Source organism: Dermacentor silvarum, unplaced genomic scaffold, assembly GCF_013339745.2.
Source record: "Dermacentor silvarum isolate Dsil-2018 unplaced genomic scaffold, BIME_Dsil_1.4 Seq15, whole genome shotgun sequence".
NCBI classification, from domain to species: Eukaryota; Metazoa; Arthropoda; class Arachnida; order Ixodida; family Ixodidae; genus Dermacentor; species Dermacentor silvarum.
Genome location: NW_023605761.1, coordinates 109,616 through 132,030, shown reverse-complemented (window position 1 = coordinate 132,030; position 22,415 = coordinate 109,616). Strand labels below are relative to the sequence as shown.

Genomic DNA, 22,415 nt, shown 5'->3' with positions numbered 1-22,415 from the left:
CAGAACACCGCGAGACTCCTAGAACAGGCGTTAAAAACGCACCGTTTCCAGACGCTATATCATTCGTAGAAATCTTGCCAAGCGTTCTGGCCGTGCTCGTTCGGGTTTGTCTGTAAAACAGTGTTCTACACTCTAGAAACGAGAGGTCCGCTACGACACCACTTGCTTTAAGAGTCCTTAACCTAACCTAACAAGGAAAGTGGTGCAGCACACGCTAAAGAAAAACATGCTCCGGAAAGGCGTTGTATTTAGGGTCCTTTGCTTCCGGATTTTGCATTTCTTTTAATATTCGTTGGATAAAAATGGGGTGTTATTTTATAGAGGTAGACCGGTGAGATATCGGGGATGTTGTTATTTATAAGGAAGGCCGGAGAGAACTCGGAGGGTTTTGTTGTCTGGCAGTTTAGACTACTTCATTTTTGCGGTAACTTTCACAAACCATTAACACCAGCAATGATCTCCTGTTGGACACAAACGTTTAATTTAAACAAGCAAGATTCTAACAGTTACATGTAATGCCCTCCCCCCCCCCCCCCAAAAAAAAAAAAAAACTACATTGTTGCATATCATGGGACGAACACATCCCTAGAAATTCTTGTTGTCAAACACCCGTGTACTTAGATTTAGGTGCACGTTAAGAACCCCAGGTGGTCAAAATTTCCGGAGTCCTCCACTACGGCGTGCCTCATAATCAGAACTGGTTTTGGCACGTAAAACCCCATAATTTATTTATTTTTGTCAGAGATTGGTAATAAAATTAAAGAAAACAACCATAACAAAAACAACAAATAGCGAGAGTCTGGCAATACTTTCTTTACTTTGTTCTCGGCACTTTTTAACGAAGCAAGACAAACAAAGGAGTAATCCACACGGGCATGCTTCACAAGAAGTGTGACGCTTTTTCTTATCTTACAAGCTCTTGTTGGCGTGCATATGCATTGGGAGCAATTCTGTCCTAGACCTGTCCGGTCTTTCATCCTTGTCTGTTGTCTTACTGTTTTACTGTTTCCCAGTATACGACGCTGCAACAAAATTATTGGTACGCGAAATAGATGAATCAGCCACCCTTCTTTAAACGGAAGATAGTTGCGTAACCTCCCAACGTCAAAGCTACCGTTCGCAACGCAGAGCAACGCCAGCACTGCGTTAATTCGAAATTCGTTAATACGAAAGGGATCGCAAGGATTCCCTTTACCTTTAGACTCCTTAACCTTCGCCTAACCGAATTAGGAAAGCAGAGCAATACATTCTAAAAAAACAATAACCTGCCCTAGAAGCTCCTTTAAGCGAGGGCTAACAACTTACGCCGCTCTTAATTTCCGATAGTTATCGCACTCTGTACACCAACAGAGAGACCCTGTACTCCCTCGACGGGTGGTTTACGAGAACGTTTGGAGTACACTTCGATGTGCGGAAAAGAGTTACTAAGGAGTCAGTGCTAAAGAGAGTGTGGCGTTTTCAGGCTTTCTCGAATCGTACGCAGCAGTGTCAACGAAATCTCCAGCTCGGCAGTTACAGCTGAATGAAAACGGAGCTGCGAGTGAGTGACGGAATGAAGGAAGGAACGAAAAGGAAAAAGAAAAAGAAAGAAAAGGCGGGTGGCAGTTGATTGTGGATTAAGAGCCGCTATACTGAGAAGGAAAGAATGGGTGACGTCACGTGGTCACGTGGCACAGGATGTTGTAGAAAGATACATTGTTTCATGAACGACCGCGAGCAGTATGAGAAAGAGAGAGAAAAAAAAAGGGGGGGGGGGGGACTTACGACAGTGATAGGAGGAGGAGGAGGAGATGGGAAGTGGAAAGGGGAAGGGGGGGTTCCCCTGATTCCTTTGAAAGCCGATCTTTTTGTCAGCGATTTCGGTGCGCTTCGGACGCACGGGACAAGTTCTTCGCCCGACGTCTGTATACTGTACATCCTTTCACCTCCTTACCGCCGTCTGTAGTATTTATTATCTTTTTCTTCGTCCATTCTGGCAACGGGTATGCTTCGAGTTCTGGCCCGCACGTCTCGTCTCCGGACCTAATAGCGACGCGTACATCGACGCACCTTATTTGCTCTCTCCGACCGAGGCAAGCCGGCTGGAATTGTGTCAGAATCACACGGTCGTCTTCACCGCACCGCACGAGAGCAGTGCATGGCAGCTCCCAGGGCACATTCGTAAGTTGATGACTGCGTTCTGAATCTACCCGTTTTATCGCGCATTTGTGTTTATCGAGCATGCCATTCCCACAAGGTCCCGTCACGTGTATTCCCTTGAAACGTCGCCGCCAAGTATATTCGCGACCATATTAACGTAATCCCGTTATCGTATATTTATCTGGATCCATTTTTGGCAGCTTTATTATGCTGTTGCTAGAGCGACTACTTGGGTGTGAGAGACGCCACATTACAGAGCTTCGCATTAAAGTTGACCACATGGTGTTCCTTAAAACGTGTGCCTGAGTCTAAGCACAGGAACGTTTCTCTTCTTTTGCATTCTCAAACTCGGCCGTTATTAAAACTCAAATATTAATCAAGGTAACCTTGATTCGCAACCGCTGCAGCTTGTTGACAATAATCAAATGTGAAGAAGGCCAGCCTACATATACCTAAACTAAAGGCAGGACGTCGACCTCTATTGTCCCGTTCTACTATGTCTCAGCGTCTGCCCATAAATATAGCATTAAAAAATGAAGTCGTTCACTTTGACAAGTCTTGATTGGTCTCGATGTAGGGTATTGTGTTATCTTTTGACGTTCTAGATTCGCTGATTAGCGCTCATATTGACGTGCTTACTTTAGCTGGACTTCTGAGCCGAGGGTTGGAGGGTATCTCTTTATCGACTTGCGGCCAGATATTTTATTTTTGTCGATTTAGGCTTCCCGTCTCAAAGCAACGCACGGGCAAGTAAATACGCCGCAGTGTGGGTCCCTGAGTTAACTTTGACTTGCCTGAGCTTCTATGACACGCGCACGAGCATTCTTACATTCCGTGCCTCAGGGATTCGAATCAGCAATACAACGCGAAATACCAACGAGCCACCGCTGCGAGTTAAAAGCTGCATTTTATGCGCCTAATGTAACCTATACGGTGTGTCTTTCATAGGTTCGCACCGGCAAAATGTTAAACCACAGCGATAATGTGCGCCTTTCTTGGCTATCTCTTATGGACGCGAGGTGGCGTCAAGATATAGCGGAGCCGTCTTCCAAGTGCGTTACATTATTTGTACTCGAAGCTAAAGTCAAAGCATAGGCGGTCTTCAATGCTAACCGGAGTTGGAACACACCCCACGTCATGATGTCAGAAGTCAGCTGCCACAGCGACACTACAGAGTGAACGCAAGAGCTTTCTGCAAAAGATTACTCAGAGGGAAGTCCCGTACTATAGCGTCTACCGGAGCTATACATCTATGGCTGCTCTGCCAGGGGCGCTATTCTGGACGTCGTCAAATTCCGCCGCAATGTCGAATTCTGTAATCGCGGCATTTTGAGCCAATCAGAGACGCCGTAGTATAGTACTCTGGGCCAATCAGAGCTGAGAAGATGGCGAATTCGACAACATGGCCGGATTTTGACAATGTCCGGAACTGCGGTCCAGGCTATCACCCCAGAAAGGGAAATGATGGGCAGGGCGCAGATTTGCCCGAATTTCGTCCTTCTGGGTTCGAACGACTTTGTGTTTTTGCAAATCGATAAGTTCCAACGGGATATTGCGCTATGAATGTAATGATTACGCAGGCGCGCAGATACTAATTATTTTGTTGTATGATAGGAGAAGGAAGAGCGTAATAAATACGTTTGAAGCCACGTGTACGAATAGTAGGAAAATCCATGTACTGCCCGTAATTTTCATGATAGCCGAACGATCGCAGCGGCAGAGTTCTCTCGTGGTATCGTAGAAAAACGGTAAACAAGCCACTCCAACATTGCTTTGCGTTGTGATGTCCACGTCATCGTCGTCGGCTGATCGACGTAGTCAGCCATCGACAATGTCGTCACCCTGCCAGGTGTCGCTGTTGTATACTCAAAGCCTTGTTTCGAATTGTCCTCTACGCATTAGCACTTTTGGCGAGCTTGTAATGTTGCAAATCATAGCGCCAACTAGACGCAGACGGTGATTAAAGTTACGAAACTTGCAAGCTGTAACAATTACGTGTAATACACCAAACTTGCAAAGCAAAAATGAAACGAACTTGTAACAACAAACTTGCAAAATTGTGTAAGCTTACAAATCCGAATTCTCTGGCATAGTGGTTATGAGAAAAGCCACACGTGCCTGTTTTTATTTCTTTTTTTTTTTGTGCTGAAGAAGTGGTGCGTTGTCTTCCCCTGTCATCTAACAATAGTTAAATTGGACAAGCGCACTGCTGCATAAAGGCCAGGTTACAAGAAAATTGATACAGTGGGGGGAGGGGGAGAAAAGAAACTTCGCTCTACACAATTAAGGGCTTCTCAACCTTAATAATTGCAGAATTGCAGAAGGCAATAACCATCCTACGCGAGAGATAAATTAAGGCTGGAGCCTTTGAAGGAACTGGGTGAAACGGGCGTGAGCTTTGCATTCATCGCGCTAACTGGGCGCCAACCCGCGTGTATGCCGTTGTAGAAGGGCACCTCGATTTTATCGTTCTCTTATCGTTTCTTTGTGTGTTGTTATCTCTGGCGGGACCGATGTCTTTTTCGCATAATAAGTTGTCTCATAGTCGCAAATGAACAACTCGGAGGGCATCGCCGTCCATGTGCCTTTGTCAAAAGTATACTGGCTAACTCTGCGACTTTACGATACGTGTCGTTCGGCTGTGTGGTACTGTTCCCGTGGCGCCCCTGACGCTCCAGCCCTCTGAATGGCTAATTATCGTAATCATCATCATCATCATCATCAGCCTATATTTTATGTCCACTGCTGGCACTGCAGGGCGAAAGCTTCTCCCTGCGACCTCCAATTACCCATGTCTTGCGTTAGCTGATTCCAACTTGCGCCTGCAAATTTCCTAGCTTCATCACCCCAACTAGTTTTCTGCCGTCCTCGACTGCGCTTCCCTTCTCTTGGTATCCATTCTGTAACTCTAATGGTTATCGGTCCTACGCATCACACGGTCTGCCCAGCTCCATTGTTTCCTCTTAATGTCAACTAGAATATCGGTTATCCCCGTTTGCTCTCTGATCCACGCCGCTCTTCCTGTCTCTTAACGTTAGGCCTAACATTTTCCGTTCCATCGCTCTTTATGCGGTCCTTAACTTCTTCTCGAGCTTCTTTGTTAACCTCCAAGTTTCTACCCTATATATGTTAGCGCCGGTAGAATGCAATGATTGTACACTTTTCTTTTCAACGACAGTGGTAAGCTCCCAGTCAGTATTTGGTAATGCCTGCCGTATGCACTCCGATTCAATTTTATTCTTCTGTAAATTTCCTTCTCATGATCAGGGTCCCCCGTCAGAAATTGACCTAGATAACCGTACTCCTTTACAGACTCTAGAGGCTGACTGGCGATCCTGAATTCTTGTTCCCTTGCCAGGCTATTGAACATTACCTTTGTCTTCTGCATGTTAATCTTCAACCCCACTCTTACACGTTCTCGTTTAAGGTCCTCAATCATTTGTTGTAATTAGTCTCCATTGTTGCTGAATAGGACAATGTAATTTGCAAACCAAAGGTTGTTTAGAGATTCGCCGTTGATCCTCACTCCTAAGCCTTCCCAGTCTAAGAGCATGAGTACTTCTTCTAAGCATCCAGTGAATAGCATTGGAGAGATTGTGTCTCCTTGCCTGACCACTTTCTTGATAGGTAACTTTCTACTTTTCTTGTGGAGAACGGTTTTCTTGTGAAAATGGTTAACACGAGGGTTCTTTTCGTAACCCAGGGCGTTGGAATCCTATGCATAACACATAAAAAAAGGAAAGGAAAGAAACCCTTAACCAGCCTGTAGTCAATCTGGCGGTCGCAGAAAATGCGGCCCGTATACTCTTGACGAAGAGTGTGTGCGTTTGTTTACTGCGGGGGTCTATAGTTCGCGCTATGCTCTACACGAATGGAGGAAGGAAATGATTAAACTAAGAGGAAGCATTACGTCAAGCAGCCAGCCTTCGCAAGCCAACTCTTTGCACGACCCTTCACCTTTTCTCTCTTAAAGAATTGTGCAGAAACCATCGACGGTGGTTTCTGCACCAACGAACGAACTAACGAATGAACGAACGAACGTTTTCCTTGCCGAGTCCGACCTCCGATCACCAACCACCGACCAGCCACGAAGACAGGCGGAGGAGGCAAAGGAAAGTTATTTGTTTTAAAAGTCGGCCCAACACGTGACCCTGCACTCGGCGGACTCGGCCCTGTGGGCTTGGTTCCCGGCAGGTTTTAATCGACGAGCACCGGTTCGGATGCTTTGCCAACCGCCCTGCGCACATTTTCTCTCGATATGCTTGTGCAACTTCGGTCGTCTATTGCAACGCATGCATTTATCGCCTTTGTTAAAACAAAGTGCAAGTGTTTCAGCCGCCCGTTGCTTCCGTGCCCATCGTCCTTTCGGAAGAGCGTGTGCGCAGCACGCTCTTCAACATGAAAGACACTAAAGCTTACCGTGACGTGATCACGTGCTGGGCCGACTTTTCTTGGCTTCAATTTTTGCTACGCAATGCTCCTTCCTAGTTCCTCCTTTTCCTCCGTGGTTGTATGGTCCTCAACAGCTCCAAAAGACGACGTCTGTTTGGCCACCTCGTCCTGCTTCAGCGCTAAGCGCTCACACTGAAAGTAAAATTCTCTCGAAAGCGAAACTGCGTTCCTTCTCTGGCGGTAAGAAGCTCTGTCGTTATTAATCTCGCTGAAAGTAGCGGGGTATACGTTTCTTTTATTGTTTCAACCTCGATGCTTATAGTCGGGCGTAAAATCTTCGGCCGTCGAAGTTCAAGGCCGTGTGTTGCACATCCAGGACAGCGCTTGTTCAGCGCAGCTTGCGGACCGAGCCGCGGGCAACTGACAGAATGAGGACATCCGTCACGTCCGGGACCGGGCGGAATTCAAGCCGCGAGGATTAGGCATGTTGCGGCTCGCCGCCGCATCTTACATGCCTCTCTCGCGAGTTAATCGCCTTCTTGAACCCTCTGTGACCCCCACCCATTGCGTGCGTCTGCAGAGGACAGGCGCGAAACTGAAGTACGCGTCTTCTCGACCGCACCGTGAAAAGAAGCCGTGCTGGGGATTATCTTTCCTCTCTATATTAGTTCCTTTACGTTTTTGCTCGCTGATGCACTCCGTGAATGCGTGTTCACGAAGGCGTTCCTTGTATACGTCGTTCCTTTTTTTTTTTTCTTTTCTTTATGTTGGTTGGTGTGGCTCTGTATACGCTTGCTTGAAGTGAGCCTCGCTTTGTTGTTGTTTCTCGGTTTACAGCTTTTCTCTTCGAGCGATGTTTGTCTTATCCGTTGCAACGTATTTGCTACTGTTCCCGCTCGTGCCTGAAGCGTAGGCCCGACAGCAAATAAAGTAACATTGCTGGGCTTGTTCTTCTTGATACTCCTTGCAGTGTAGGTTATAACTTTGTGGTTTCTTGTTCACTTGCATTCCCTTTTGCTGTTTACACTTTTTCTGATTTTCTTGTTATGTTGTTTTGTGTTATTGTTCATTTACTGTCGTGCCACCTCCCCCCCCCCCTGCGGGAATTTCTGTTATTTTTAAACTTCTTTCATTATGTATTCGCAGGAGTTGGGGAGCTGTGCTCCTAGCGGCGTTCCTCTTGCTGCTAGACTCGCCGGCAGATGGCAGGAGACACGTGAGTTACCGAAGGGCAGCCTCTGAATCTATCTATCTATCTATCTATCTATCTATCTATCTATCTATCTATCTATCTATCTATCTATCTATCTATCTATCTATCTATCTATCTATCTATCTATCTATCTATCTATCTATCTATCTATCTATCTATCTATCTATCTATCTATCTATCTATCTATCTATCTATCTATCTATCTATCTATCTATCTATCTATCTACGAAACATATATACGCCTTCAAGCGAATAATGTTTTTAATAAAGCAAATCTTCCTTGCCCTTCCTCCACGGGATTTGGCGTGTCTGCTCGGTTAGTTTTTCGTCAAGTGGGCTGATCCTGGAGACAAATAGTAAACTGGGCGGATATTTTGTGACGATGCCTTTTCCGATGCTAGTGTCTTATCGCCTTTGGTCAGTGGCCAGAGAGTCGCTCCGGCCACGTTATCAATGGGATCAGCCGGCCGTGAGCGGTGCATGATAAGACTGGCACGGAATCGAGCGGAAGGCATCGCTACAAAATAGCGGCCCTGGGCCGTTACCGGATATGATGTAATCAAAACTGGGTCGATCCCAGAGTGGGCCTCTTCAATTTGTCGTCCCGGACTGTCCAGGACTGCCCGAGACGCTGCATACGCAAAGCTCATTGGCTGGAAGCACTGCCTCAGGCAATCCGAGACTTAAAGGCACGGATAATCGACGAGGCCTAGTGTAATACGCAGTCGCGTGGGTCACGTGGGTTACGGGGTGGGGTCAAGGCGTATGATCCACCACACTCTTCCCGTCCGCGTGGCTCGCTTGTCCTTGCTACGTCCGGGATTTTTATTTATTGTATTTATTTCGTACTACCAGCCTCGTTACCAGGCCCTAGGCAGGAGTGGGTAGTACAAAAAATATGTAACGGATAGTACAAAGGTGCAAAAATAGTGGGTATACAATACAAAATATGTAGGAAAGAAATAACAGCATGCGAAAATACATTAAAAAAAAACAACGACAACAACTGTATCTGAATAAAGAAGGTAGGATATCGCTGAAGGTAGGGTATTGCTGGTTTACAGGGTGTGACAAAAGTGTTCGCACTCAAATAAAAACCATAAATATGGTTTTGATGTAGTGTAGCAACATCACGTTTACGTTAATTTTATGCGTTGTGCTTTACATACACAAATCTCCAAATCTAATTTTCCAAAAGTCCACATTCTGCGCGGGTGCAAGTATTGAGTCGCTTCGGAAATGCATCGATGGAGGCACGGATGTAGTCTTCTTCTCGTTCACTACTCTTGCTTTTTCTAATGTGCGACGAAGATCAGCCAAATTGCGGTGAGGAGTAGAGCAGAATGTGCCTTTTTCTTTAACATAAACCATACTGAATAGTCAAGCGGGTTTAGATCCGTACTGTTTAAGAGCCGTTCTGAAGCGGAAATGAAATCAGGGAAGGTTTTCGTCCACCATTCTTGGTGCAACACCTTCGTCTTTTGAACCCGAGCGGAGTGATGATACTTCCACTGACGGTTTCCAAATTGTGATTTGGCCCAAGGCAGGACCTCCTTCTTCAGGACACCTAACAGATAATTTGCACTGTTCAGTTTGGCTCCCTTAAAAAAACAGCGACATCTTTCCATCATTTGTACACCCTCATACGCAAGGCGTACAAATGTGCGTTGGGACTTGCGCCCGGAGTGACCACCACCAAGCTGCTGGAACTAGGCTTGCACAACACGCTCGAGGAACTCGTGGAGGCGCAACAAGTGTCCCAACTCGAGCGCCTATCCAAGACCCGCCCGGGCAGGCACGTGCTCGAAAAGCTCGGCATTACATACCACACGCAGCACGGCACCAAAGTGGAAATTCCAAGAACCATGCGCGAGCAAATATACGTGCCCCAATTGCCTCCCAACATGCACCCCCAACACCACACGGCGAGACGTAAAGCCAGGGCACAACACATGAACCAAAGTTACTCCAACGACAAGGAGGCAGTCTTCACCGACGCAGCCCGTTATCGAGACAGGAAGAGTTTCGTGGCGGCAGTTACTAGCCACCGAGGTAACCACCTCACGAGCGTCACCGTGAACACGGCATATGCCGAAGCGGCAGAGGAAGCGGCCATAGCACTGGCCCTCACACAAACCAAGGCTACATACGTGATCTGCGATTCGCAAACGGCAGTTCGCAATTTTGCAAATGGGCGCATATCGCAAGAGGCGTATCACATACTCAAGCGACATCCCATACACCAGTGAGAAGCCAACCTCGATAACCGAAGGCACTTGCTATGGATCCCGGCACACACTGGACTGAGAACCCCCAACTAAGCGGCTCACCACGTTGCTCGAGGCCTCACTCACCGAGCATCATCGGAGGAAGAGCCCCGCGGGGTATTGCAAACTTCTGGGCGTGGGAGGATCGTTTGACCTGGTTCCATGACATCCCGACACACTACCAGTTACAGAGACGCGTATACCCATTCCCTCACACTAGGTTAGATAGGACGCGAGCAGTACACTACAGACAATTACAAACGGATTCTTAGAGAAACCCCAGACTCATGCACGCCATGTATCCAGACATGTACACTACAAACAGATGCACATCCTGTGGCGAGGTTGCCACACTTAATCACATGTTATGGGAATGTCAGGACATAACAAACAATTCGGGCAGTGCCGACACCTCTGTCTCTTCCATCGCCAGCCTCCGCTCGCGTTGGAAGACCGCACTGCTCAGCTCGAACCTGACAATACAGCTCTGGGCCGTCCAGCGAGCCGAGAAAGCCGCTTCGAGACAAGGTCTCGGAACCGCGTCCGCGGCGGGTGCCCAGACCCTAAAATACGCCGGACTCAATCTTATCGATTTGATAATAAAGTTTACGTTCTTCTTCCATCAGAAATGATTGTCATGACCCTTCTTTTTAACTTTAAGCAAAACTGCATGTTTTTGTCTGATTTATCATATACACTGCGAAAGCGCACGCGTGTACTAAGTTGTCGGCATACTGAAGGAAGAAAAAGAGAGAAAAAAAAAAGAAACAGAAACAGCGCTGGCTACAGGACTGCAGAAAGGCAGACAACACACACGCCGACAACCGACCAGTTGTGCGCAGTGTAGGGCTCATACTCGTACATAACACATGCCAAACATTATGCCTTATGGCAAGCAGAGAGAATTACCTACAAAAATTGCTAGAGCTAACTGTGACGCCAGTGTCTGCGAGACAAAAACCCGCCGTGGTTGCTCAGTGGCTATTGCTGAGCACGAGGTCGCGGGCTAATTTCTGTGTACAGTGCACGTAAAGAACCCCAGGTGTCCAAATTTCCGGAGTCCTCACTACGGCGTGCCTCATAATCAGCGGCAAACACGGTGGTTCAGCTAATCGTGAAATTCTGTAATGGCAGCTGTTCGAGCCAATCACAGAAGCCATAGCACCCTGTGGACCAATCACAACTTACGAGATGGCGAATTCGACAATATGGCGGAATTATTCAATGACCAGAATAGCGCACCAATGGATAGCCACCGTGACATGGACATGATGGGCAGTGCATGGATTAGCTTCAACTTACTTCTTCTGGCTTCGAACGACTTTGTGACTTTTCAATTGAATTGACCCTTTTTTCAGCATAATATCGCGTTAAATATGCAACGATTCGTAATTATTACGCTGGTGGGCAGAGACTAATTGCATGCCTTTCTGAGATTAGAAAACTACTTGTGCTCGGAAATTTAGAAAGACAAATGTCACAAATGTGTTTCAAGCCGAAACCATGAAGATCAGACTAATCGATGTACTAACCATCATTCCCATGGCGTGTGAACTATCGCAGTATGGGTATGATGAACTGTATGATGGCAGGCTATATCACTGAAATAAAGAAAGGGGGTGTGCCTTCTCTCGCTTTGTGCAGCTCATTCGCCACGGTCGTCAGCGGCGGCAGCACCAACACTTGCACCACTTCCAGCAAAACGTGACGCTGGGTTTAAACCCGGGGTCGTATCAAGAATCAGGTCCCTGGGGTCCATGGACTGTTAGCAGTTCCTGCTCGAGGACCTGCGGAGGAGGCGTCGCCTACCAGACGCGAGTCTGCGAGGACTTCAGGTCTGTCGACGTGTTGTGCTTGCATGAAAACGATTTTTGAAGAGTTTTAGGCAGCCGTCATTGGCACACTATTAAAGCCTGAACCACCTATGAGATGCATGAGTCACCCAATCGACGTGAGTCTGCGTGGACTTCAGGTCTGTCGACAGGCTGTGCTTTCATGCGAACAATTTTAGAGAGTTTTAGGAAGCCGTTCTTGGCACACTACCATACCTGAACCGCCTGTAAGATCAGTCACTGGACCGACATGAGAGTACCAGGACTGCGAGTCTGTCGACGGGGTGTGCTTGCCGAGAACTAATTTGGAGAGTTTTAGAGAACATTTTTTCTTAATTTGCATGCTATAAAATCTTGGCATATCCTACGAGTGGGGTGCGTCGCCCTATGGACGTGAGTGTGCAGGTACTTAAATTTCTGTCGAGAGGCCATGCTTGCACGAGAACAATTTCGGGGAGCTTTAGGCAACCTTTCTTAGCACGCTATTAAATGTTGGACCTCCTATATGAGTGAGATGCGTCGCTTGGCGGACCTGAGACTGCAAGGAGATTAACTCTATGCTGACTTACATTCGTTTCACGAGAACAGTTTTGGGAGAGTTGTAGGCAATTGTCCTTGCGCACTATTAAGATTCGCCCTTCTGTTGAGCAGGAGGCGTCGCCCGAAAGATGCCCGTCTCTAGTCGCTCAGTTCGCTCTTAGGTACACACTTCACGGAGACGCAGCAAGCTAACTGGCAATTACATTTGAGTATCACTCTTCACTTTGCTATTTTTAATACATACTATTTATATAATATTTACATCAACTCACATATTTTTCGTGGAAGTGTTGTAGAGGTTATGAGCATAGCGTTGAGCTGCTCTTTCTAGTTACTATCATTTTTACGGATTAAAGTGTTAAGCTAACTTTCTCTTGAATGTTCTTTAGGTTTTTCTAATACTTGTAGGATTTACTTATCTCCTGTTGTCTTCTTTCTTAGTTTCGTATTTAGTTTATTTTATGTGTGTTCTTGCTCCTATCCCCCCTCTGCAACTCGGTGTAACCTTCTTACTCGGTGTCCTATATATTGGGCTCCTAAACTATAACATTGTAATTCAATCTAAAGATTAATATCAGAGCAATATGGGAATTTTTTTCACTTAATTAGATCCTGAGGTCTTAGTGCCAAAATTAAGACCTGGTCGTAAGGCACGCCGTAGGTGGGGGACTACGGATTAATTTGGCCGCCTGTGGTTCTTTAACTTGCACCTACAAGTCTAAGCACACGAGAGTTCTTGCATTTCGTCCACACGGAAATGGGGCATCTGAGACCGGGGTAGAACCCGCGACCGCTTGCTCAGCACCGCAACGCCATATATTGTAAGCTACCCGAACAGAGACCACAGAAGGTGACATTTACTTTCCTTGCAGTGACGAAGGTGTCGTTACGTCATATCATGTGACGATCGGAGACGACGTATGGGAGAGAGAGAGAGAGAAACGTTTATTATTGAAACAGTGTCCCGAGCGAGGCCCGGTATCACCCTGAGGTGGGAAGGTTCCTTAGTCCAGGAACCCTCTGGCTTCGGCTGCCCTCTTGGCCCTGGCGACGAGTTGTCGTTGGTTTCCAGGTCCCCGAGGGTGAGCTTGGCCTCCCACGTTTCAAACAGGTGGTCTTCGTTTGCTTGTGGTGCTCGGTTAGCGTCCATTTCCGGCTGCATTTCGCTGTCTTCATGCCACGGGCATTCCAAGAGCAAGTGTGCCAGGGTGTCGGGAACGTTGCAGAGTGGGCAGAGGTAGCTGTGGAATGTCGGGTAGAGGCGGTGCATTATAGTGCCGCGAGTGTAGGTATTACTTTGTAGGCGTCTGAGGACCACGCTTTCTTCTTTGCCGAGGTTTGGGTGCGGTGGAGGGTACACGCGGCGCTCGAGCCTGTAGTGTTGCAATATCGCCGAATAGTTGTTGGGTACGGCTTCCACCTCTTCTGCCGCGGGTCGGAGGGCGTGTGGGGCGAGGGGAGCCCGGCTGACGTGCTCGCGGGCAGCGGTGTGGGCCGCTTCGTTCCCCTCTAGCCCCTCGTGTCCGGGTACCCACGTTACGCAGGTGTACGGGAGCGGAGTGCTACGTCGTTGTAGTACCTTGAGTGCATCAGCCGAGATGCGGCCCCTCGAGAAATTTCTACAGGCGGCCTGACAGTCGGTGAAAACGACTGCTGCGTCTGTGCATGGGGTGGTGGCGAGAGCGATTGCTGCTTCTTCCGCCGTTTCCGGGTTGCGTGCCTTGACGGTTGCCCATGCTAACTCGCGGCCTCGGGAGTCTACGACGCTGAGAGCGTATGCGTTTCGATGCGGATACTTGGCCGCGTCGGTGTAGCGGGCGTCTGGGTCTTGCTTGAATCTTCGTTTGATGGCGTTGGCTCATGGCGTTGGCTCATGGCGTTGGCTCATGGCGTTGACGTATGGGAGTCGTAGGTATACAGAAGGTGATGGCACAGTAGCGGGTGCAAGAATCTCGTACACCTTCTTGAGACCAATCTGAGTTCTGAAAACCCCATTTATATACTCCGCTTTATATACTCCCATATGGAGTTAAATGGAGTTAGAAATGGAGTAAAAATGGAGTCATATATAGAACAAATAGGTACATCTGCGCCAGTAAAACGGAATATAGACTGTATAGTATGCAGTCTATAGAGCGTTACGCAGTTTCAGCGAGAGTGCATGCAATGTGACGTTGCTTATTGTCGGAGCCTGCCTTGATGTTGTAGCGCATGATTTCCACGTTGTCGCCCTTCTTGCCCGCTGCACGGAATTTGCGAGACGGAGTGCTGCGACTCTGCGCACTATTTCACCAGCAGTTCTTTTGTTCGATAGGGGCGAAATGCAGAAACGCACGTGCAATTAGATTTCATCATCATCATAATCAGCCCATATTTATGTCCACTGCGGGACTAAGGCCTCTCCCTGCGATCGCCAATTACCCCTGTCTTGCGCTAGCCGATTCCAACTTGCGCCTGCAAATTTCCTAACTTCATCACCCCACCTTGTTTTCTGCCGTCCTCGACTGCGCTTCCTTTCTCTTGGTATCCATTCTGTAACCCTAATGGTCCACCGGTTATTCATCCTACGCATTGCACGGCCTGCCCAGCTCCATTTTTTTATCTTAATGTCAACCAGAATATCGGCTATCCCCGTTTGCTCTCTGATCCACACCGCTCTCTGCCTGTCTCTTAACGTTAGGCCTAACATTTCTCGCTCCCTCGCTCTTTGTGCGGCCCTGAACTTGTTCTCGAGCTTCTTTGTTAACCTCCAAGTTTCTGCCCCATATGTTTGCACCGGTAGAATGCAATGATTGTACACTTTTCTTTTCAATGACAGTGGTAATTAGCTCCCAGTCAGGATTTGGTAGTGCCTGCCGTATGCACTCGAACCCAATTTTATTCTTCTGTAAATTTCCTTTTCCTGATCAGGGTCCTCTGTGAGTAATTGACCTAAATAAACGTACTCCTTTACAGACTCTAGAGGCTGACTGGCGATCCTGAATTGTTGTGTCCTTGCCAGGCTATTGAGCATTACCTTTGTCTTCTGCATATTAATCTTCAACCCCACTCTTACACTTTCTCTGTCAAGGTTCTCAATCATTTGTTGTAATTCTTCCCCATGGTTGCTGAATAGGACAATGCCAACTGCAAACTGAAGGTTTTTTTTATATATTCGCCGGTAATCCTCACTTCTATAAGCCTTCCCAGTCTGAGATCTTGAATACTTCCAAGCATGCAGTGAGTAACATTGCAGAGATTGTGTCTCCTTGCCTGACCCCTTTCTTGATAGGTAACTTTCTACTTTTCTTGTGGAGAACGATGGTAGCTGTGGAATCCTTGTAGATATTTCCCAAGATATTCACGTATGCCTCCTGTACGCCTTGATTACACAATGCCTCTATGACTGCTGGTATCTCTACTGAATCAAATGCCTTTTCATAATCTGTGGAATCCATATAGAGAAGTTGACTGTACTCCGCAGATTTCTCGATTACCTGATTGATGACATGGATGTGATCCATCGTAGAATAGCTCTTCCTGAAGCCAGCCTTAGATTTAGGTGCTTGTGCAAGAACCCCAGGCTGTCAGAATTAATCCAGAGTCGCCCGCCTACGGCGTGCCTCATAATCATATCTTGGTTTTAATTGGCACGTAAAACCTCAGATATTCAGTTTTTTAGTTTCTTCTTCCTGCTTTGTTATTTTTTTTTATTTCTTCATTTCCGCTTTCCCGTGTGACTCCTCCTTCTCCTCGACCTGTTCGTCATCTTTTTATCACCGTTTCGTCGTCTTTGTTCAGCATCTTTCGTTTAGTTCACTTTTTTTTTCTTTTAACGCGATTCCGTGATTGTCTAGCCTGTGCTCGCTTTTGCTTCTTTCTCATATGACTTATATCCGCATTCTTTCAGGTTTCGCTATCTCTACTGGCTCTTTCTCTTGCCTGCGGTACTCAAAGTTCGGCTCACCATAGCATATGGGGATCTCTGCTGTCTTTCTCCGACTTTACCTCTACTGAACTCTTCACCGCCCCCCCCCCCCTCCCCCTTTCCTTTCTTTTCTCTTTCTCTTCTATTCGTCTCCCTGGCTGCTTTCGTCCAACACCTTGGCTGAACCGACCATTTATCCAGTGTGCCTAGTCACCGCCGTTTCCTTTTTTTTCTATTCCCTTTCCACTCACCCCCTCCTCTAACTGTGTTACCGTGCGCAGCATTAGCGTTCTCTCGCCGTGATCTCTCTCGCATAGTGCGGCCGGCTTCCAGCAGTCGTGACTGCTCTGCCACCGTTTGCTCTTTCGGCGCGCAACACCGCAAAGGGAAGGCGCACCGCGGTCTCTGTTCAGACGCAGTCACCGCCGTAGTTTCGTTTCCAAATTATTCTTTTTTTTCTTTGTGTGTGTGTGTGTGTGTGTGCGTGCGTGCGTGTGCAGGGTAGCGTTGCGGTACGTTTCCCTTATCTCATGTTCCTGGACGGTTCCCTCGCCGCGAGCGTTTGTTGCGGGTCCAGCGCTTTTTGTCCTCCTGTCGCGGCGCCGCAGGCGACCGCATCACTTTTCAGTGGGGCACCGCAAAAACCTGCGAGCGAGTAGCTCCAAGAAAAAAAATAAAATAAAAACGAAACGAAGACACCCTGCAACAGAAGAGGCGTACACTTCTGAGTTTTATACGACCACTGTGGGTTCTTGTACGGCCCAAAGTGCGTGCGTCGATACGGTGTGTAGAAAAAAGTCGCGTCGACAAAATTTAAGCCGCAGTAGCCTATGTAGGTTCCTTAACATAAGTGTCAAAACCAGTGACGGATGACCAATTACGTCACAGTCTACCCACCAATCCACCAATTAAGGTGCGTGAAGGAGGATTAATGTGGATTAGGGTGGATTAAGTCTGATGAAGGTTGATTAGGGTGCATTAAGGGGGATTAAGGTCCACTAAGGGGGATTAAGAAGGACTACGGTGGTATAAGGTGGATAAGGGTGTATTAAGATCGATTAATGTGGATTAGGGTGTCTTTTTCTTGACGCTTTAATTGCATATATATATATATATATATATATATATATATATATATATATAATTTCGTCATTTTATTAGAACACATGACAGCTTCGCTGGTCGTCCTTCACAGAGTGGAAGGGCACTAAGTTTTTTTTTCGTTTTTTTTTTCACTCTTATCATTCTCCCTGCATTCTTTCAACGGAACCATAGGTTCCTTTCTGTGCTTTCTTTTTTACTATTCTGTTCTGCGGTGCTGTGTCCAATGCTGTTTCGTACTGTGCTATACTGACAAGCTCTGCTCCGTTACGCACTGCACCTGTCTGTTCTAATTGCTGGCTCTGACGAGGCGGACTTACACCGGGTGCCTCGCCTACTACATTTTCTACATTCCTACTGGGCGGCCTCTGAAGCGATTTCAATTCTTTGTTGAATTCAACATGAGCCAAATTATAATGATTACCGGAAGCAGAGTTCTGATTTACGTCGTCTATATATATATATATATATATATATATATATATATATATGTTATGAATTAACTTCATTGTTCTGAGCAACCGAAGTCTTCGCCCGAGGTGGGTGGCCTCCTCATACCAGGAAGTTTAGAAGAACTTCTTGCTGGGCGAGTTGGTGCATAGCTGTATCGGGAAGCGTTGCGCGTACAAACGGACAAACACAGGAAAAAGACGTGAACGGATAGAGCGCTTTTAGAAGCCTTCTATATCAAGAAAAAAGGCGATACTTGCATAAGTGACACTTCTGTTACCCTGTACCGAGCGAAAAATAATTTTCTGCGCAGCTGCTGTTGAATTGAGGTGGGCGTGATTTGCAACCCTCCTCCCCTCCTTCTCCCTTCCCCCCTTCCTTTTTCGGGCACGTGTCAAAGCAGTCTACATAATGTGGCTTCTACACAAATAAAAAAAAACCAGTTGCGCTCTATCCGTTCACGTCTTTTTCCTGTGTTTGTCCGTTTGTACGCGCAACGCTTCCCGATACATTCATACCAGGAAGCCGGGCCCTGGCTGCAGATGTATTTTTTTGCAGACGAATTGTATAAAATCATGCTGTTTAAGAAAAAAATAAATTTAAAGGTGTAGTTTGGAACAGCTCTGTAATCTCGCGTAGACGTATGATCGTTGTATCGGACGACGTACGCGGGAAGTGCACCGCTTTGGACACCTTGAGATGCCCGTCAACATCTCGAAGCCATAATGCTAGCATAACCGCATAAAAAAAAGTAACACGTACGCTGATGGTATCCAAATAACGAAGTCGTTTCACGCTTACATCTGCTTCCATGCACGGCAATATACATGCATAATGAAAGGTTTATCCTTGTCTTCTTTTCCAGGGTTGACGGAACACACGGCTGCACCGGCCCATCCAAGAGGTACTTCTCCTGCAACGTCGAAGTAAGTGGTTGTTACTCGAGCACATACGGGGTGGGATAATGTTAACGATTCGATAGTGTCCATACCCAGCGCTCAGCAACCACTTCCTTGAATTCAGACGCCAATCTCGAAGGCGATATGTTTTTGGTTGTTCGATGCGCCGGAAGCAATTGCAAAGCCGGAATCACGTGATAGCCGTCATCAGAGAGCAAACGGGCATAGAGGATATTCTAGTTGATATTAAGAGGGAAAAAATGGAGCTGGGCCGGCCATGTAATGCGTAGGGTGGATAATCGGTGGACCATTAGAGTAACAGAATGGGTGCCAAGAGAAGGGAATCGCTGTTGAGGACGGAAGAAAACTAGGTGGGATGATGAAATTAGGAAATCTGCAGGCTCAAGTTGGAATCACATAGCGCAAGGCAGGGGTAATTGGAGATCGCAGGGAGAGGCCAAGGTGTCTAGAGGCCTTCGTCCTGCAGTGGACATAAAATAGGCTGCTGCTGCTGCTGCTGCTGCTGATTCTGATGATGATTACGTAGACAACAGGGCTTTAGGTCGTGCTTCCGGCTCTGCAATCACTTCTGGCGCATGCATTCAGCAAAAGCATGGCCTTCGAGATAAGCTTCTGTACACCAGAGACAGCCGTCGCTGGGACGTGGATTATGACACCACCTATTCCGATGCTGTTCCTTTTCGCGTTTCGTCAGTGGACCAAGCAGTGCCCAACCTACGTTATTACCAGGGCTCGTATTCATAAAAAAAAAAAAAAAAAAAAAAGCTTTTGTGCGTGAATTGTCCGCAAGAGAAAATTCCAGCCAACCATGATGCTGCACATATTATTAGCGAAAGCGGCCAGCCAGTGACAAAGAACACTTAGCTTTGTGAATTCGGCTCCAGGATCGTGAAGTCGGGAGCGGTGTCTGATAAGAAAGGAATATAATCGAGCTAAATGAATCCTTACATTTACGACGCGAAAATATATTTTACGCTGCGTCTAGAAGCTAGACACATTCTGAATTGCCCTTCCGAGAGGTTTATGCGTCTCTTTGTGAATTTTGCAGATTGTCTGGTGACAACCCGTGGGCTTGTCGTCTGATACTTAACTATAGGTTATTGACCACGGATATTCCGCAATCAATCTGTTAGGATGTTTATATTGAGCAGTAGTCGACGAGAAATATGCACGCTGACGGCTTCTGTCGGTATACAAGTTTATCAATTTTCTACAGACTAAGCAGAGTAGCGTACGAGATGTCTCCGAGAATCGTCAGACTGCGTACATCCATTCTTCATAAGGTTAAAGCTGCATTACACTTATGAGCAGTTGCCAGCCGGCTCCGTGCTTTGCTGTCCTCTATTTCAAGTGTATACATGTTTTCAAACCAAATAAAGTTATTAGTAATAGCTCTCAGCGGAACCAGTTGTTCCGATGTTGAGTACCCCAGTATCCGTACCTATTGTCATCGAGTTTATAGCGTATATTCGAATAGTTCGAAATTGTTTGCTTACTATTGAATTTCATTTATTTAGATCCGTTAACCCTAAATATGTGAAAAGCTCACATAAGCCAATAGAAGAGCTAAATCGATAAGCAGACGACATCTCATGACGCGCAAATTCTGTCGTTGCTGTAGAACAATACCATATTGTGACCGTTGACCTTCAACACTTCGCGAACGGTCTTGTACCTGCTTTAACCTATAACCAACCATGAAGCTCCCGTAACTTCCGCTACCGCCGTGCCATCGTGTTGCCTAAAAGAGCCCGCACGCATACAGCCACGCCTGCGTCGACTTCATGAACTACAAGCGACGACTACACTATCGACGGCATACGTGTTGACTTGATCTGCGACTTCCGGACAGCCTTGCCAATTCAGCTTTTGCAATTGCAATGCACAACGCCGAAGCGCGAACGTAAGCAGCAGGAGGCAGAATGGAGCGTGTTTTAGAATATGTAACACGAGGGTGTGACCAGCCACCAGCTAGCTTGCCTCGCGCACGTACAACCAGGCGATGCTGCCGAGCATCGCGAAACAAACAAACAAACAGACGAGAAAAAAGGAGTCACTCGTCTGCAATGTAAAACAGACGTGCGCGAACGGGAACGCGTCTGCATGCGTCAGCCGTGATTGGCAGACGACACGGCACCCACCGCTCCCGCGGTAGAACCGAAGCAGACGACGCCGTGGGGCGTCGTCCGCTGCGGTTATTATTATTATTTTTTTTTCTCGCGGGTTCATTGCCACCTGGGTATGTCGGGGTAATGGCTGCACTCGTAAAGTGTGCTCGAAGTAACCCAAGTTTACGGAAGCTAGCTGCCACCCTGTCTTTATTGTCCTTCGGTTTATTATCACCTTCTTCTTCTTCTTCTTTTTTTTTTTTTTTTTCGCAGTAGCGTCCTAAGAATTGTGGCCACGAGATAATAAAAGAAAGTTACGTTGTCTGAACTCTATCACATCTTATTTTTGGTATTCTTTTGTGTTACTGAATGCGCTGCAGCCGCCATTTCCGTTGTTTTCTGAATGCTTTCTGAGTGGTCACTCGTTGGGTTTGCTTGTATTTTGTCGTAAGACAGATGCTCACAGGAGAGTGGAAGCTTGAAGTAACCAACCACAGTCGAACAACGGTTGTTTCTTCTCGCTTTTATGTGCGGATTTCTTCTTTGGTTTTCATTTATGATCGTTTTATAGTGTGGCTGCGCCTAAAAGCGAATATTTTCAGTGAGTAATCTTTTTTTCAGTAGTTGGTGGAAGTCCTGACATTTTGAGTTCTTGCCCCCTGTCGCACGTGATATGTGCCGGTTCTTTGCCTTTGAGATAAACTTGTGTTTTAAAATCTGTTTGTGGCGGCCTTGCGTATTTATTGAAAAGAAAATATAGAGCGCTTAATATGCCGTAGACAAGACAGCGTCTGCTTTGCAAAAAGTGACCGGGAAAGCCAGTGTGCTAAGCAGCACAAACAAAATATCTTGATAAAGGGGCTTTTTTGCGAGTTATTTAATAATTTCGTATGCTCAGTTCAGCACTTAATTAAGAGAAAGCCTTGCTTCAGGAGCTTTTATCTTAATACATGGGAACGGAGAAGTTATTTTGTTCAGCATTCACTGCACCAAATTTGACTAGATTAGTTGTATTTAAAAAAAGAAGTATCTGAAGAAAAGTCAACTGACCATAGGGAGAGTTATATTTATTTATGCCATCAATTCTTTCTGCAAAAATTGTAGAAAGTTGCAAAATTTAAGGAAACTGAAACCTCAACTTCATAACTGTTTAACTCGAGAAGAAAAAAAAAGAAAAGAAAGAAAGAATGATATCACATTTTTATAAAATGCACCTATTGAGATATCTAAAGCGAAAAAAAAATGCATTATACTCCGCTCTGATATATGTCACTAATAGTGAGTTGGACTTTTCCTGTAAACATTGTAACAACTTCACGAATTTGTAAATTCGTACATCTCATCTGTCTGGTTCAAACGTTTTAATAGATGCCAACAAAGCTGCCTTATCTGTTTTCCGCACAGAGTTAAAAATTAAATTCTGGGGTTTTACGTGCCAGAACCACAATCTGATCTATGAGGCACGCCATAGTGGGGGACTCCGGATTAATTTCGACCACCTGGGGTTCTTTAACAGCCACCCAATGCACGGTACACGGGAATGGGT

The 22,415-nt window shown here is 46.5% G+C and overlaps 1 protein-coding gene across 1 annotated transcript in view; it reads left to right on the top strand.

Moving 5' to 3' along the window:
* Positions 1-1,860: 1,860 nt before the first annotated feature.
* LOC119434663 (papilin) overlaps positions 1,861-22,415 on the top strand; it is a 105,002-nt gene continuing 84,447 nt past the window's right edge. The window contains exons 1-4 of the mRNA XM_037701759.2: positions 1,861-2,160; positions 7,678-7,747; positions 11,656-11,846; positions 18,707-18,767. Of these exons, the coding sequence (XP_037557687.1) occupies positions 2,138-2,160; positions 7,678-7,747; positions 11,656-11,846; positions 18,707-18,767 (345 nt within the window). The 5' untranslated portion in view covers positions 1,861-2,137. The remainder of the gene's footprint in view (positions 2,161-7,677; positions 7,748-11,655; positions 11,847-18,706; positions 18,768-22,415) is intronic.